General features: G+C 49.2%; 1 protein-coding gene across 1 annotated transcript in view; it reads right to left on the bottom strand.

Annotated features, from left to right (window-relative positions):
• Positions 1–15,283, bottom strand: part of SLC9A3 (solute carrier family 9 member A3) — a 92,606-nt gene that overhangs the window by 23,284 nt on the left and 54,039 nt on the right. Inside the window, exons 5-7 of the mRNA XM_060247741.1 lie at positions 9,871–10,048; positions 6,230–6,450; positions 2,048–2,250 (exon numbers count right to left, since the gene is read on the bottom strand). Of these exons, the coding sequence (XP_060103724.1) occupies positions 2,048–2,250; positions 6,230–6,450; positions 9,871–10,048 (602 nt within the window). The remainder of the gene's footprint in view (positions 1–2,047; positions 2,251–6,229; positions 6,451–9,870; positions 10,049–15,283) is intronic.

Genomic DNA, 15,283 nt, shown 5'->3' with positions numbered 1-15,283 from the left:
TCGTTTCCAGTGCAGAGAAGAGGGCCTTTTGCCTTGTGTGGGATCACCAAGTCAAAACCTGAAACGGGGTCTCCGGTTACTAAAAAGTATTAAGATCATAGAATCATAGAGTTGGAAGGGTGATTTACACCCAAAGGGTGATTAACGTGTGGAATTCACTGCCACAGGAGGTGGTGGCGGCCACAAGCATAGCCACCTTCAAGAGGGGGTTAGATAGAAATATGGAGCAGAGGTTCATCAGTGGCTATTAGCCACAGTGTGTGTGTGTGTGTGTGTGTGTGTGTATATACATATATATTTGGCTGCTGTGTGACACAGAATGTTGGACTAGATGAGCCATTGGCCTGATCTAATATGGCTTCTCTTATGTTCTTATGAAGGGTCCTCTAGGGTAATCTAATCCAACACCCTGCACAATGCTCTGGGCATACCCTCTGGGCATAGCCTGAGTTTAGGATCTGCTTTCAATTTGGCACCTGATGGCTGCTAACAGACCGGCACTTTGGGTTGACTCAGAGACGCCTCTGAGATCGACCCCAAAACCCTCTCCAGACGGCAACATCTGCCACCCGCCCCTGCCCTGTCCTCCGGGCCGATCCACTCGCCTCAAAAAGGCACCCCTTCAAAAGTGGTGCCTTTTTGCTGGGGCGCCTCTGAGGCGTCTCCCAGGCTGCCCGGAAGGCTGGGAAGCACCTGGAGAGCGCCCAGGGAGCCGCGAATGGGATGCGTGAGTGTTCCCGACACTTCCTGGCCGCCCATGGCCCGCCCCTTTCCCGAGCACCATCCGGAAGCTCACGAGTCCTCTATTTCTGGCCGGCTTTATGAAGCCGCCCCAAACCGTCCGTCTGGTATCACCCGATCAGCCTTTACTTCCTGAAGCTCATGCAGCCAGATAAGAGTCTCAGGCTCTCGCGCCTCAAGCGTTCTGCCCTCTCCCACCCTGCGTAGGAATTAAGTCTGATCCGGCGATCATTCCGAGAACAAGCAGTCGGTTCAAGCAGATCTCAGCACAGGACTCAACTGTCTGTTTAGTAAAGTTTTAACCCAACTTTCTTTCAAAGAGTTTGGAGCCATGCAGAGCAGGGGTGTCGAACTCATTTGTTATGAGAGCCGGATCTGACATATTTGGCCATTGTCCTGTGAAGGGGCCATTATATTCCTAGGAGCAGACCATGAGCATTTGATCAATTTTGCTTTTATGCACTGTTTTTATGAGATGCTTTAAACCATATATAAGAGCCCCATAGCGCAGAGTGTTAAAGCTGCAGCACTGCAGTCCTAAGCTCTGCTCACGACCTGAGTTCGATCCCGGCGGAAGCTGGGTTCAGATAGCCGGCTTGAGGTTGACTCAGCCTTCCATCCTTCCGAGGTCGGTCAAATGAGTACCCAGCTTGCTGGGGGGAAAGTGTAGATGACTGGGGAAGGCAATGGCAAACCACCGCGTAAAAAGTCTGCTGTGAAAGCATTGTGAAAGCATCACCACCTCAGAGTCGGAAACGACTGGTGCTTGCACAGGGGACTACCTTTGCCTTTTGGCAAGAGCCCCGTGGTGCAGAATAGTAAAGCTGCAGTCCTGAAGTCAGAGTCTTCTGCTCACGACCTGAGTTCAATCCCAGCGGAAGTTGGTTCAGGTAGCCGGCTTGAGGTTGACTCAGCCTTCCATCCTTCCGAGGTTGGTAAAATGAGTCCCCAGCTTGCTGGGAGGAAAGTGTAGATGACCAGGGAAGGCAATGGCAAACCACCCCGTAAAAAGTCTGCCATGAAAATGTTGTGAAAGCAACGTCACCCCACAGGGTGTTTGCACAGGGGACCTTTCCTTTAACCATTCTTGTACACTATAATTCTCACTGGACTGCATCTTAATTCTGTCTGTACTTTTATTTCACTCTTTGATGCCATTAAAGGTTCTTGGGCAAACTTGACAAGCAGGCGGGGCAGGGCATGGGTGTGCCTGAGCCAGAAACCGGCTCCCTCTTCTCGTGGGTTCAAGTAAGTGTGGTCTGCCTTCCGAAGCACAAGAAGATGAAAAAGCAGAGTCTAAAATTACCTGAACAATGACCGTAAAAAACACCACAATGATCGTCGTGCTGACAAACAGGTTTTTATCTTTCACTTTGTTCTCATCCAGGAGCACCACCAAAGCAAAAGCAACTGCCCCACGAAGGCCACCGTACGACATCACCACTTGGTCGATTATTCCCAGCGGGACCATGCGGTAATAGTTCAGGAGCCAGGTTTGTAGAACGACACCTGTGGAAAAGAAACACACACACACAAATGCCACAGGGTAACAAGAGCCGTGGAACCACATTCCTGGAGGAAACAGGATCCAGAGAAACATAATAAAAGCAATGGGTGCTGTTCAAACGGAATGCTTCTTTTCTAGAAGCGGCAGCTCTGCTTTATCGCAGTGACTGAACGGGGAACGTGAGCGGCCGCAAGCTGGTCATGCAGCCACATTTTCAGCCACTTCAGACTTCTCTGCTAAGTTCAGGTGCGGCTGGACAAACAGTGCAGGGCACCTCCTAAACCAGGGGTGTCAAACTCATTTATTATGAGGGCTGGATCAGATATTAATGAGACCCTGTCGGGCAGGTTATAATGGACTGGGCCATGTGTGTACCTATTTAAGATTAGGCAGCAGAGATACAAACTTTATAAAGGACACAGACAAACCCTTTTTTTTTTTAACTTAAAACATTAGCACTCATTGGTCTTAAAGGTGCTTTCTTTGTACCTCTCCTGTGTAATTGATGGAGGGAACTGGGCAAAGGAAGCTCTGGCTTTTTCCTTCCTTCCCCAGGGGATCGGGAAGGGGAGGAGCCTCAGCCAAGAGAAGGAAGAGAGGCTTGGCTCAGTAGCTCTGCTGTGCAAAGCAAGCTCTCCCTTCTCGCCCCCCAAAGGAGGAGCTTCAGCCAACGGAGAAAACAGAAGTTTTGCTTTATAGCTCCTGTGCAACTGAGCAAGCCTGGCAAAGCAAGCTGTTGTGCATAAGGAAGTAAGAAAGAGGGAGAAGAAAGCAGACAACAGTCAGTTGCTTGGGGGACTGATAGGAGCCCTCCAGGGGCCTGATTCAACCCCGGCCTGCATGTTTGATACCCCTGTCCTAAACAGTAGCTCACACAGAACTCCACAGCTGGATTAGGGTTTAACGGCAGCATTAAATAGCAAAATTGCTTTTTATTCTTACTCTTGCTGGAGTTAACTACACCTTGGTGTTGACACCACAAAAGAAAACAGGTGCTCCGAAATGTCTTAGATGTGGACTCAATAACAGCGTGTCTGTATCAACGTGCAGATTCAGGTGCATAGCTGAATTGATCTGAAGCGACAGAACAACGCTTGAGTCCAGTGGCACCAACACAGTTTTTTATTCAAGGTATGAGCTTTCCTGTGCATGCACACTTCTTCAATGTGTAGTAAACCAAGTGTATCAATGTGTAGTACACTATAATGTGGGCACCAGCAACCTTTTATAACTGAACAGCCAAATAAAATCAACATTTAAAGCAAGCAACCGACAAAGTGCATACCCCGAAACTATACAAATTAACTGATAGGGTGATTAATAACTCCTGGTTTTCACAGCCCAAACACTGGCCGTTTTGATTCCCTGATGAGGAAGTGGCACAGACGGGGCATTGTATTCCATGCACGAGTGCCCTGCGCAGTTGGTTTGCACATGGATTACTGTCGGCCGTTCGTGTCTATCATTTCGCTTTCTGTAAATCAACGTGAGGAAAGCCTTCCGTCCCATCAAAACCTTCGCCTGCTCTTCCCTTCACGACACTGTTTGTTCTCAAATTCCATTTAACCCTCCGACAGACTTCGTGCAGAGAGGCTATTTTCTCTTTCAAAGGAGCTGCATTTGGTTCTGCTCTGCGCCACATTTGGCTCTGGAGACATTTCTTTACGTTCCTTATAGTCCACCTTTCTCACCAGCACTCAAGGGGGACTGCACAGAGCAGGGGTGTTCACACTACACTAGATAATGTGTTTTGCAACTGGATTTTTACTGGGTAAGAAATAGCAAAAATCCATTTGCAAAATGCATCATTTCGTGTAGTGTGAATGCACCCAGCGAGTCAACAGAGCTCAGGTGCCTGCCTTAATGTATTAATTAATCTACTCTTAACGGGGCCGTCTCATAAAGACCACCTTGATTTTACTTGTCACTTGCTATCAGGTTGTTTTTGTTGTTGTTCAGTCGCACAGCCGAGTCCGACTCTTTGCGACCCCATGCAGCAAGTCACGCAAGGCCCTCCTGTCTTCCATCATTCTCCGAAGTCTGCTCAAATTCATGTTAGTCACATCAGGAACGCTGTCCAGCCATCTCATCTTTTGCCGTCCCCTTCTTTTGCCTTCTGTCTTTCCCAGCATCAGGGTCTTCTCCAGGGAGTGCTTCCTTCTCATTGGGTGGCCAAAGTCTTTGAGCTTCAGCTTCAGCATCTGACCTTCCAGGGAACAGTCTGGGTTGATTTCCCTTAGGACTGACTGATTTGATCTTCTTGCAGTCCAAGGGACTCTCAAGAGTCTTCTCCAGCACCACATCTCAAAAGCATCTATTCTTCTGCGCTCGGCCTTCCTTATGGTCCAACTCTCACAGCCATACATGACTACTGGGAATACCATCGCTTTGACTATACGGACTTTTGTTGGCAGGGTGATGTCTCTACTTTCTATTATACTGCCCAGGTTCGCCATAGCTGTCCTCCCAAGGAGCAGACGCCTTTTAATTCCATGGCTACAGTCACCATCTGCTATGAGGAAGCGCTGTCAAATCACAGCCAACCTGGGGTAACTCCTCATGAGGTTTTCAAGGCAAGAGATGTCCAGAGGTGGGTTGCCATTGCCTGCCTTTGTGTAGCGACCCTGGACTTCCTTGGTGGTCTCCCACCTTGCCCTGCTTAGCTTCCCAGATCTGACGAGGCTGAGTTAGCTTGGGCCATTCACGTAACCTCAGACTAACTGTGAGGAGACTGACTGAGTCTCAAAATGACCACCGGAGAGATTAGAAGAATTCGGTGCTTCCAAAACTTCGCCTGGAAGACCAGAGCAACTGCCTCTAAAGAGGGAACGTGGCTGCTGTTGGGTAAGGATGGGACAGCTGCTTTCCTTGCTCTTCTGCTGGGACTGAGACCCAGCTAGGAAGGGGCACGGAGCATCATGGGAGCAACAAAAACAGCACACACTTGCTAGTGAAAAAGAAGAAGACTGCAGATTTATACCCCACCCTTCTCCCTGGATCAGAGACTCAGAGCAACTTACAATCTCCTATATCTTCTTCCCCCACAACAGACACCCTGTGAGGCGGCTGGGGCTGAGAGAGCTCTCCCATAAGCTGCCCTTTCAAGGACAACTTTGCCAGAGCTATGGCTGACCCAAGGCCATTCCAGCAGCTGCAAGGGGAGGAGTGGGGAATCAAACCCGGTTCTCCCAGATAAGAGTCCGCACACTTGACCACTACACCAAACTGGCTCTCACTGGGGTGGGGCTATGGTTGCCAACCTCCAGGTGGTGGCTGGAGATCTGCTGGGATTATAACTGATCTCTGGGTGAAATAAATCAGTTCACCTGGAGAAAATGGCCACTTCGGAAAGTCGGTTTTTTGGCATGGTATCCTGTTGAGATCCCTTTCCAGGCTCTACCCCCCCCCCCCCCAAAAAAATCTCCAGCTTTCCCAACCCAGAGCTGGCAACCAGGCTACTGCAGTTCTCTTGCCCTCAAAACTTGAGAGCCAATGTGTGCAGCGCTTAGAGAGTCAGACCAGGATCTGGGGGAAGCCAGGTTTGAGTCCCCACTTGTGCCACAGAAGCCTGCTGGGTGACCTTTGGCCAGTCACACACACTCAGCTTACCCTTCCTCAGAGGCAAGGCTCATTTTTGTAGCAGGAGCTCCTTTGCATATTAGGCCACACACCCCTGATGGAGCCAATCCTCCAAGAGCTTACAGGGCTCTTCTTACACGGCCTACTGTAAGCTCCAGGAGGATTGGCTACATCAGAGGGTGTGGCCTAATATGCAAAGGAGCTCCTGCTACAAAATGAGCCCTGCTCACTGGGTTGTTGTGAGGATAAAATGGAGGACAGGAGAATAACAGAAGCCATTTTGGGTCTTCACTGGGGAGAAAGGTTGGGTATAAATAAAGTAAATGAATATAGTTTCCTTGGACTGGGAATGCCTCTCTTCATTCACCATCCCATCAGGGACAAGAGAATGCGTTTCCTTACCGATGACCCTGTAGACGGAGATGAAGACCAATGTCAAGAGTATGAAGGCTGTGTTCCAAGTCCAGATCTTAGGATCCACTGCTGAAATCCCCAGGAACATGAAAATGATTGTCTCTGTGCCGCTAGCCAGCATCTTCATGGTGTATCTCACGGTGGTGGTCGACTGCTCGGAAATATTAGCCTTGACATATTTCTGGCAGCAGATCCCGCAGAAAGTTATGCTGGAAGAGGGAAAACGCAGGAAAATTGTTTAAATGTTTATTTATTCCTTTTTTATTTACAGCCCGCCCTTTCCCGAATGGGCTCTGAGCGGGTATCGACAGTCAATAATACAAGGCTGTAATAAAACAATATACAATCTAAAAGCAATATAACAGTCTAAAACCAAACTCCAATTCTGCAGTTGGTGGTATCAGTTGCCTCCACTCCTCCCATACATCCCCCAGCTGGTATAAGATAAATGGGTCAACAGAATTATTTCATCAGGGTCCCTGCAGCAGGGAGGCCACAGAATAACAAAATGTCCACCGGTTCTGTTGAATGTCAGGTGGAACAGCTCTGTCTTACAGGCCCTGCGGAACCGCACCAGTCCAGGCAGGGCCCTAATCTCTAATGGGAGCTTCTTCCACCAGGCAGGGGCCAGGACAGAGAAGGCCCTGGCCTGAGTTGAGGCTAAGTGGACTTCTTTTGGGCTAAGGACTACTAGCAGATGTTGATCCATGGACCGTAAGGCTCTTTGGGGAGTATACGGGAAGAGGCGGTCTTGCAGATATGTTGGTCCCAGGGCTTTGAAGGTTACAACCATTTCAGTTACCTTCTCTCTATTGATGTACCTCTTCAATTCTTGCTTGAAATATAAGAACAGGTTTGTGCCGATTTCTTTGCATATGAAGGCGGCCAAAGAGTCAAAATCCTTGACCATATGCCCCCACAATATCTGAGTACATATAGTAAGACTGGTCACTGTCCATAAGAGCCCTGTGGCGCAGAGTGGGAAAGCTGCCGTACTGCAGTCCTAAGCTCTGCTCACAACCTGAGTTCGATCCCAGCAGAAGCTGGGTTCAGGTAGCTGGCTCCAGGTTGACTCAGCCTTCCATCCTTCCGAGGTTGGTAAAATGAGTACCCAGCTTGCCGGGGGGAAAGCGTAGATGACTGGGGAAGGCAATGGCAAACCACCCCGTAAAAAAGTCTGCCGTGAAAACGTTGTGAAAGCAACGTCACCCCAGAGTCGGAAACGACTGGTGCTTGCACAGGGGACAACCTTTTTTTTTACATCTATCACTGTCCATCCCCTTTGCAAGGACTGGAAATATTCCAGTTTCCTTGTGTGGGGTTTAAAGGAAGGAGTACAAACGGCTCTCACATCCACATACGTTTGGGTGGTTTTGAAATGACTAAGTATTTTATATTAAGTTAAAGACTGCTGACAATTACTGTCAGCTTCCATTAGACGGACGGACTGTCAGCCTCTGTTTTCGTAAGCATGCACACACAGAGAGTTACCAGCAGCAGGGATTTACAACAACCCCAAACACAGATGCGTCACAATACGATCAGAGCGCATATGAAAACAACATCTAGTCAAAAGAAGAAAGAATCCAAGTGGAGAGAACAAGGACCCCCCCCCCCGCTGGCACTGACTAACAAAGCAAGCAGAATGATGTACATCGACTTATATGGAAGGACTGCTGCTTTCTGCAGTTATCTGGTCCCACAGAGACAGAGTTCAACACGGTCAGATCTGCCACTTCACACGAAACCTGTTTCGCTGAAGAATGGCAACTTTCTGAGACTTAACTTTTCCGTATTCAAAGGCACCTCTTGCGTCCGGTGTTCCCTCTAAGCTGAGCTAGTGTGAGCTAGCTCACAGTTTTTTAGGCTCTGGCTCATACATTTCTGTCTTAGCTCAGGAAGGAGGGCCCCGGAGAAAGCTAATTGATGCAACAGCTCACAACTCGAAGGCCAGAAGCTCACAACTTTAATGTCAGTAGCTCACAAAGTAGAATCTTTGCTCACAGGATGCCACAGCTTAGAGGGAACGTTGTCCCCCCAACACACACCCCCACACACCAGTGTTCTCTCTAAGATGAGTTAGTGTGAGCTAGCTCACAGATTTTTAGCCTCCAGCTCGCACGTTTTTGTCTTCGCTCAGGAAGGATTGCCCCAGAGCACAATAATTGATGCAGCAGCTCACAACTTTAATGCCAGGAGCTCACAAAGTAGAATTTTTGCTCACAAGACTCCAAAACTTAGAGGGATTATTGCTTGTTTAATCCCTTGAGGGAAGGTTTCAGTGGGATGCTGAGGGATTGCTGCTCTGTCCATATATGGACATATGAAGCTGCCTTCTACTGAATCAGACCCTCAGTCTATCAAGGTCAGTACTGTCTACTCAGACTGGCAGCAGCTCTCCAGGGTCTCAGGTCCTTCACATCACTTACCACTTGAACTTTTTTAGGTGGAGATGTCGGGGATTGAACCTGGGACCTTCTGCATGCCAAACAGATGCTTCACCACTGAACCACAGCCCCTTGGCTTTTGTCCTACAGGGTTCACGAGGTTCTGTCTCATCCCTCATGCTTTTCAAATCTACGTAAAGCCCCTGGCAGAGTTCTGGAGATTTGGGCTGAGCTGTCTCCAATGTACAGAGGACACTCAGCTCTAACTCACCCTACCAGCAGATTCCAGGGAGGCGGTGGGAACTGTGAACTTGAGACAGTTGTGGAATGGATAAGGGCTAACAAGCTGAAAGTTAATCCAGACAAATGAGTGCCAGGTGCTAGTCGTGGGAGGAAAGGTCTGATCTGGGAAATGGGTTGCACTATCTGTAAAGGAGCAGGCTTGTAGCTTTGAGATGCTCTTGGACCCAGGTGTCCTAGTGGATAAACAAGTGGCAGAAGTAGCCAGGTGTTCCTTTCATCAGCTTCAGCTGGTGAGCCACCTGTGGCACCTCCTGGGCATTGTACTGCACACCCTAGTAACATCTAGATTAGACTACTGCAATGCACACTATATGGGGCTGCCCTTGAAGACTGTCTGGAAGCTACAGGGTACAGAATGCTGTGGCCAGACTGTTGACCGGAATGAGTCATGGGGACCGTATTACTCCAGTCTTGTTCCATCCACATGGGCTCCTAATTTGCTTCTGGGCTCAATTCAAGCTGCTAGTATTGACTTTTAACCCGCTGTATGATCACCTGCTTCCATACAATCCTACTTGCTTACTCAGAGGTTGTAGCAAGGAAGGGAAATTAGTGAAACTGAACCAAACTCTGGTTGGATCCACCTCTGTGTCTCCCCACCCATTACAGGTATTCGCTAGTTTAGCCTCATTAGTAAGCGGTCTCTCTATTTTTCCTGATTAGAACTGAATTTTACATAATTACATTTCACTGTGCACTTCCTGCATTTTATAGCCCTTTGACCCCTGCTGTTAGTTTGTTTTTTAAGCCTCCTGCAGAAATTGGGAGGCTCCGCTCATAGAAATGGAAGACTGTGATCCACAAAAGCTTAACGATGGATTCAATTGTGCTATTCTTTAAGGCGTGGCAAGACTCCTGTGGATTTCTGCCGCGACAAACTATAACAGGGCTACTCCTACGGAGTGAAAAAGAAGAGCCAGTGAAGTAGCTCGGACTTACGCAAGGATGGCTGAAAGAGAAAGCATCTCCGCTGTCAGGTAAGAGAGGTAGGAGATGACAAAAACAAATCCCGGCTCGATGATGGGGACATGTTTCGTGAAACGAGTTACGAGGGAGAGCAGGAACGCAAAGGCCACGCCAATCAAGGTCCCTCCCACGCTCACCACAAGGAAAGACACTGCAGGGAAAAAGAGAAAACAAAGAGAGTATTAGATGAAGCGGCAGACTTCACTTCCTTATTGACTAGCGGGGGAAATGAAGCTGCCCGTTCAACCCCACTGCTATTCAAACAGAATTCTTCTCTGGCAAGGGAAATGGTGAATATTCCAAAAACAGGCAAACGTTTTAAGTTGGTCGTGTCCATCCACGGGGAATACTGCAGAAGGCTCAAGACCATCGAGCCACTGGATTATCTGAAATGGACAGGAATATTGCAGAAACAACAGTTGTGCAGTAGTGTCTTTGTGGTAAATGGCACAGAAATAGCAAGCTTATTAAGCTTCTCGTGGCTACTTATTTTAATTGGTCCTAACAAGGGGGAACCTGCAAGAAACTCACGGGAAAATTCCCTCACTGAGCTTCTGCAGTGAACTGATCCCTTTTTAACCCCCCCGCCCTTTTAGTTTTCAGATTTTTCTGGAAGCTTGAGGGTGGCTGACCCCCCCCCCCCCAAGTTTGAAGAAAAATCTACCTTCTGTAAAATGTGATCCTGATCTGCAGGTATAAGCATCTGCAGATGGGAGCACGCTTGATGATTAGAATACACAAGTGAGGCCCTGCAAGAAACTTGCAGGAGTGGTCATCCCATTTCCCCCTTTGTTTCCTCTCCTCTCCCCCTACTTCTCTGTCTCTTACTCTTTCTCCATCCTGCACCAGGCCTTCTCTTAAGTCTCTCCTGTGCCTGTACTCACTCTCTCTCTCGCTCACTGTGCCCCACCCCAACACTATTGCTTTCTGCCCCCATCACTCTCTTTCTCTCTCTTGGGCCTCCCCACCTCAAGACTTTTTATTTTTTTCATTCAAGAGGGGGGCTAGCAAGACTCGTGGGGGGGGGGGAATCCCACTCCCTCTTGTTACCGAGCCTGGGTGGTCCCACCCTCCACTTTCAGGCCTGGCCGCTATGGCAGAGGTGCCTAAGAGACCCTATGAACCCCTCTGCTGCCACCCCTGGGCCCAGATCCACCACAGGCATAGTTGCCAACCTGCAGGTGGCACCTGGAGATCTCCTGCCATTACAATTGAACTCCAGACAATCAAGAGCAGTTTACCTGGACAAAATGGCTGTTTTGGAAGGTGGTGAGAACCAGATAGGATTGTTCAGGGTGGTGAGAACCAGAGAGGATTGGGAAGGGTGGTGAGAACCAGAGAGGATTGTTCAGGGTGGGGAGAACCAGAGAGGATTGTTCAGGGTGGGGAGAACCAGAGAGGACTGTGAGGCACTCCAAAGAGATCTGTTGAGGCTGAGTGAGTGGGCATCAACGTGGCAGATGAGGTTCAATGTGGCCAAGTGCAAAGTAACGCACATTGGGGCCAAGAATCCCAGCTACAAATACAAGCCGATGGGGTGTGAACTGGCAGAGTCTGACTGAGAGTGAGATCTTGAGGTTGTGGTAGATAACTCACTGAAAATGTCAAGACAGTTTGCGATTGCAATAAAAAGGCCAACGCCATGCTGGGAATTATTAGGAAGGGAATTGAAAACAAAATCAGCCAGTATCATAATGCCCCTGTATAAATCGATGGGGTGGTCTCATTTGGAATACTGGTTACAGTTCTGGTCACCGCACCTCAAAGAGGATATTATAGCATTAGAAAAAGTGCAGAAAAGGGCAACTAGAAGGATTAAAGGGTTGGAACACTTTCCCTATGAAGAAAGGTTAAAACGCTTGGGGCTTTTTAGCTTGGAGAAACGTTGCCTGCGGGGTGACATGATAGAGGTTTACAAGATTATGCATGGGCTGGAGAAAGTAGAGAAAGAAGTCCTTTTCTCCCTTTCTCACAATACGAGAACCCGTGGACATTCAATGAAAATGCTGAGCAGTCGGGTTAGAACAGATAAAAGGAAGTACTTCTTCACCCAAACGGTGCTTAACATATGGAATTCAGTGCCACAGGAGGTGGTGGCGGCTACAAGCATAGCCAGCTTCAAGAGCGGATTGGATAAAAATATGGAGCAGAGGTCCATCAGTGGCTATTATCCACAGTGTATCGTTGGAACTGTCTGGGACAGTGATACTCTGTATTCTTGGTGCTTGGGGGAGGGGGTAAACTGGAAGGGCTTCTAGCCTCAATTGTGAACCTCCTGATGGCACCTGGGGGTTTTTTTGGCCACTGTGTGACACAGAGTGTTGGACTGGATGGGCCATTGGCCTGATCCAACAGGGCTTCTCTTATGTTCTTCTGTGACACAGAGTGTTGGACTGGATGGGCCATTGGCCTGATCCAACATGGCTTCTCTTATGTTCTTATGTGACACAGAGTGTAGGACTGGATGGGCCATTGGCCTGATCCAACATGGCTTCTCTTATGTTCTTCTGTGACACAGAGTGTTGGACTGGATGGGCCATTGGCCTGATCCAACATGGCTTCTCTTATGTTCTTATGTGACACAGAGTGTTGGACTGGAGGGGCCATTGGCCTGATCCAACATGGCTTCTCTTATGTTCTTATGTGACACAGAGTGTTGGACTGGAGGGGCCATTGGCCTGATCCAACATGGCTTCTCTTATGTTCTTATGTGACACAGAGTGTTGGACTGGATGGGCCACTGACCTGATCCAACATAGCTTCTCTTATGTTCTTATGTGACACAGAGTGTAGGACTGGATGGGCCATTGGCCTGATCCAACATGGCTTCTCTTACGTTCTTATGTTCTTACATTATACCCTGAGGGCATCCAATCCTCCCCAAACCCTGACTGCCCTAGGCTCTACCCCCTGAAATCTCCAGGCATTTCCCAACCTGGAGCTGGCAACCTTAACCAGGCATCTTCAGCCCCAATGCCTGGCCCAGCGCTTTCCCCCATGTCCTGTGTCCGCTGCCAGTTCTACAGGTAACTGTGCTGCGTCTGCCCTTATACAGACAATGTGATTTATTTTGGGTGGAATTTAACCCCCTCCCCAATGTATTTTATTTGTAATTTTTCTGAAAACCGGGGACATCCCCTACATTTGTAGGAAAATCTATTCAGTGTCAGTGTGGCCCCGATCTACAGATTTAGCTATCTGCAGACAGAGACCACATGTTGCTATGAGATATACAGATGATACTACAGTATTACTCTGTTTAGTTTTTGAAGCCCCCAAATACTGTCTTGATGGTAAGATAAATTTAGGGCATCCAGGATATACCGAAAGGTTACACGGGAGTGTCAGGAATGCCCCTGTGGAAGCCGTGGCACTGAAAATGCACCAAAAGTCATGCAGAACTGGTCGGAGGATTCAGAACTGGAATGGGTCAGCTATTGAGAAGCTGCGTCAAACCCCAGGGAACTTGCCAAAAAGCGTATGAGGTTTCCAAGACTCTCCAAGATGAGAGAAATCTCCAGACTGAGACCCACCCCCTTCCCCAAGGCTTACACCTTTCTGACATGGCCACATGGAGGGAAGGCCAGGCCCATAGCTATGGGGCGGGGGGGCTTCTTGGCAGGAGCCCCAACTCAGGGCCCCTCACCCATGTTCTTCCTGGCAGTGCAGTCCAGCAGTCCAAGGGAATTCCTTCCCAGTCGCTTGGCTACTGTGTTCTGATTTAAACCAATTTCTACACAGCACTGCTTCAAGAGGGGATTGGATAAACATATGGAGCAGAGGTCCATCAGTGACTATTAGTCACTGTGGGTACGGATGGAACTCTCTGTCTGGGGCAAGTGATGCTCTGTATTCTTGATGCTTCGGGGGGGGGAGGGGACAGTGTCTTGGCCGCACTGATGGACCTGCTGATGGTGCCTGGTTTTTTTTTGGCCACTGTGTGATACAGAATGTTGGATGGCTTCTCTTATGTTCATTGCCCAATACTTCTTGGGGGTAGATTGGACCTAGATGCCTTTCCCGCCCTCCCCCTTGACGCCTCCCCTGACTTTTTTCAAGGCCCCCCAAATAAAAAAAAAATCCTAGCTACAGGCCTGGGGAAGAATCAGTTCCTAACTTGTGTTTACAATCCAACAGTCTTCAGCAGGGCAATTCCTAGTCCCTGTCTGAAATTCTACATGGAGGGCAATTTGTGGTAGAAGAAGAAGAAGAATTGCAGATTTATACCCCGCCCTTCTCTCTGAATCAGAGACTCAGAGCAGCTTAAATCTCCTATGTCTTCTCCCCCCACAAAAGACACCCTGTGAGGTGGGTGGGACTAAGAGGGCTCTCCCAGCAGCTGCCCTTTCAAGGACAACCTCTGCAAGAGCTATGGCTGACCCAAGGCCATTCCAGCAGGTGCAAGTGGAGGAGTGGGGAATCAATCCCGGATCTCCCAGATAAGAGTCTGCCCTTTCAAGGACAACCTCTGCCAGAGCTATGGCTGACCCAAGGCCATTCCAGCAGGTGCAAGTGGAGGAGTGGGGAATCAAACCCGGTTCTCCCAGATAAGAGTCTGCCCTTTCAAGGACAACCTCTGCCAGAGCTATGGCTGACCCAAGGCCATTCCAGCAGGTGCAAGTGGAGGAGTGGGGAATCAAACCCGGATCTCCCAGATAAGAGTCTGCCCTTTCAAGGACAACCTCTGCCAGAGCTATGGCTGACCCAAGGCCATTCCAGCAGGTGCAAGTGGAGGAGTGGGGAATCAATCCCGGATCTCCCAGATAAGAGTCTGCCCTTTCAAGGACAACCTCTGCCAGAGCTATGGCTGACCCAAGGCCATTCCAGCAGGTGCAAGTGGAGGAGTGGGGAATCAAACCCGGATCTCCCAGATAAGAGTCTGCCCTTTCAAGGACAACCTCTGCCAGAGCTCTGGCTGACCCAAGGCCATTCCAGCAGGTGCAAGTGGAGGAGTGGGGAATCAAACCCGGTTCTCCCAGATAAGAGTCTGCCCTTTCAAGGACAACCTCTGCCAGAGCTCTGGCTGACCCAAGGCCATTCCAGCAGCTGCGAGTGGAGGAATGGGGAATCAAACCCGGTTCTCCCAGATAAGAGAGCTCTGGCTGACCCAAGGCCATTCCAGCAGGTGCAAGTGGAGGAGTGGGGAATCAAACCCGGTTCTCCCAGATAAGAGAGCTCTGGCTGACCCAAGGCCATTCCAGCAGCTGCAAGTGGAGGAGTGGGGAATCAAACCCGGTTCTCCCAGATAAGAGAGCTATGGCTGACCCAAGGCCATTCCAGCAGCTGCAAGTGGAGGAATGGGGACTCAAACCCGGTTCTCCCAGATAAGAGAGCTCTGGCTGACCCAAGGCCATTCCAGCAGGTGCAAGTGGAGGAGGGGGGAATC

Source organism: Heteronotia binoei, chromosome 10 (genome assembly GCF_032191835.1).
Source record: "Heteronotia binoei isolate CCM8104 ecotype False Entrance Well chromosome 10, APGP_CSIRO_Hbin_v1, whole genome shotgun sequence".
NCBI classification, from domain to species: domain Eukaryota; kingdom Metazoa; phylum Chordata; class Lepidosauria; order Squamata; family Gekkonidae; genus Heteronotia; species Heteronotia binoei.
Note: the sequence above shows the minus strand (reverse complement) of the source record. Positions and strands in the feature narration are given on the sequence as shown.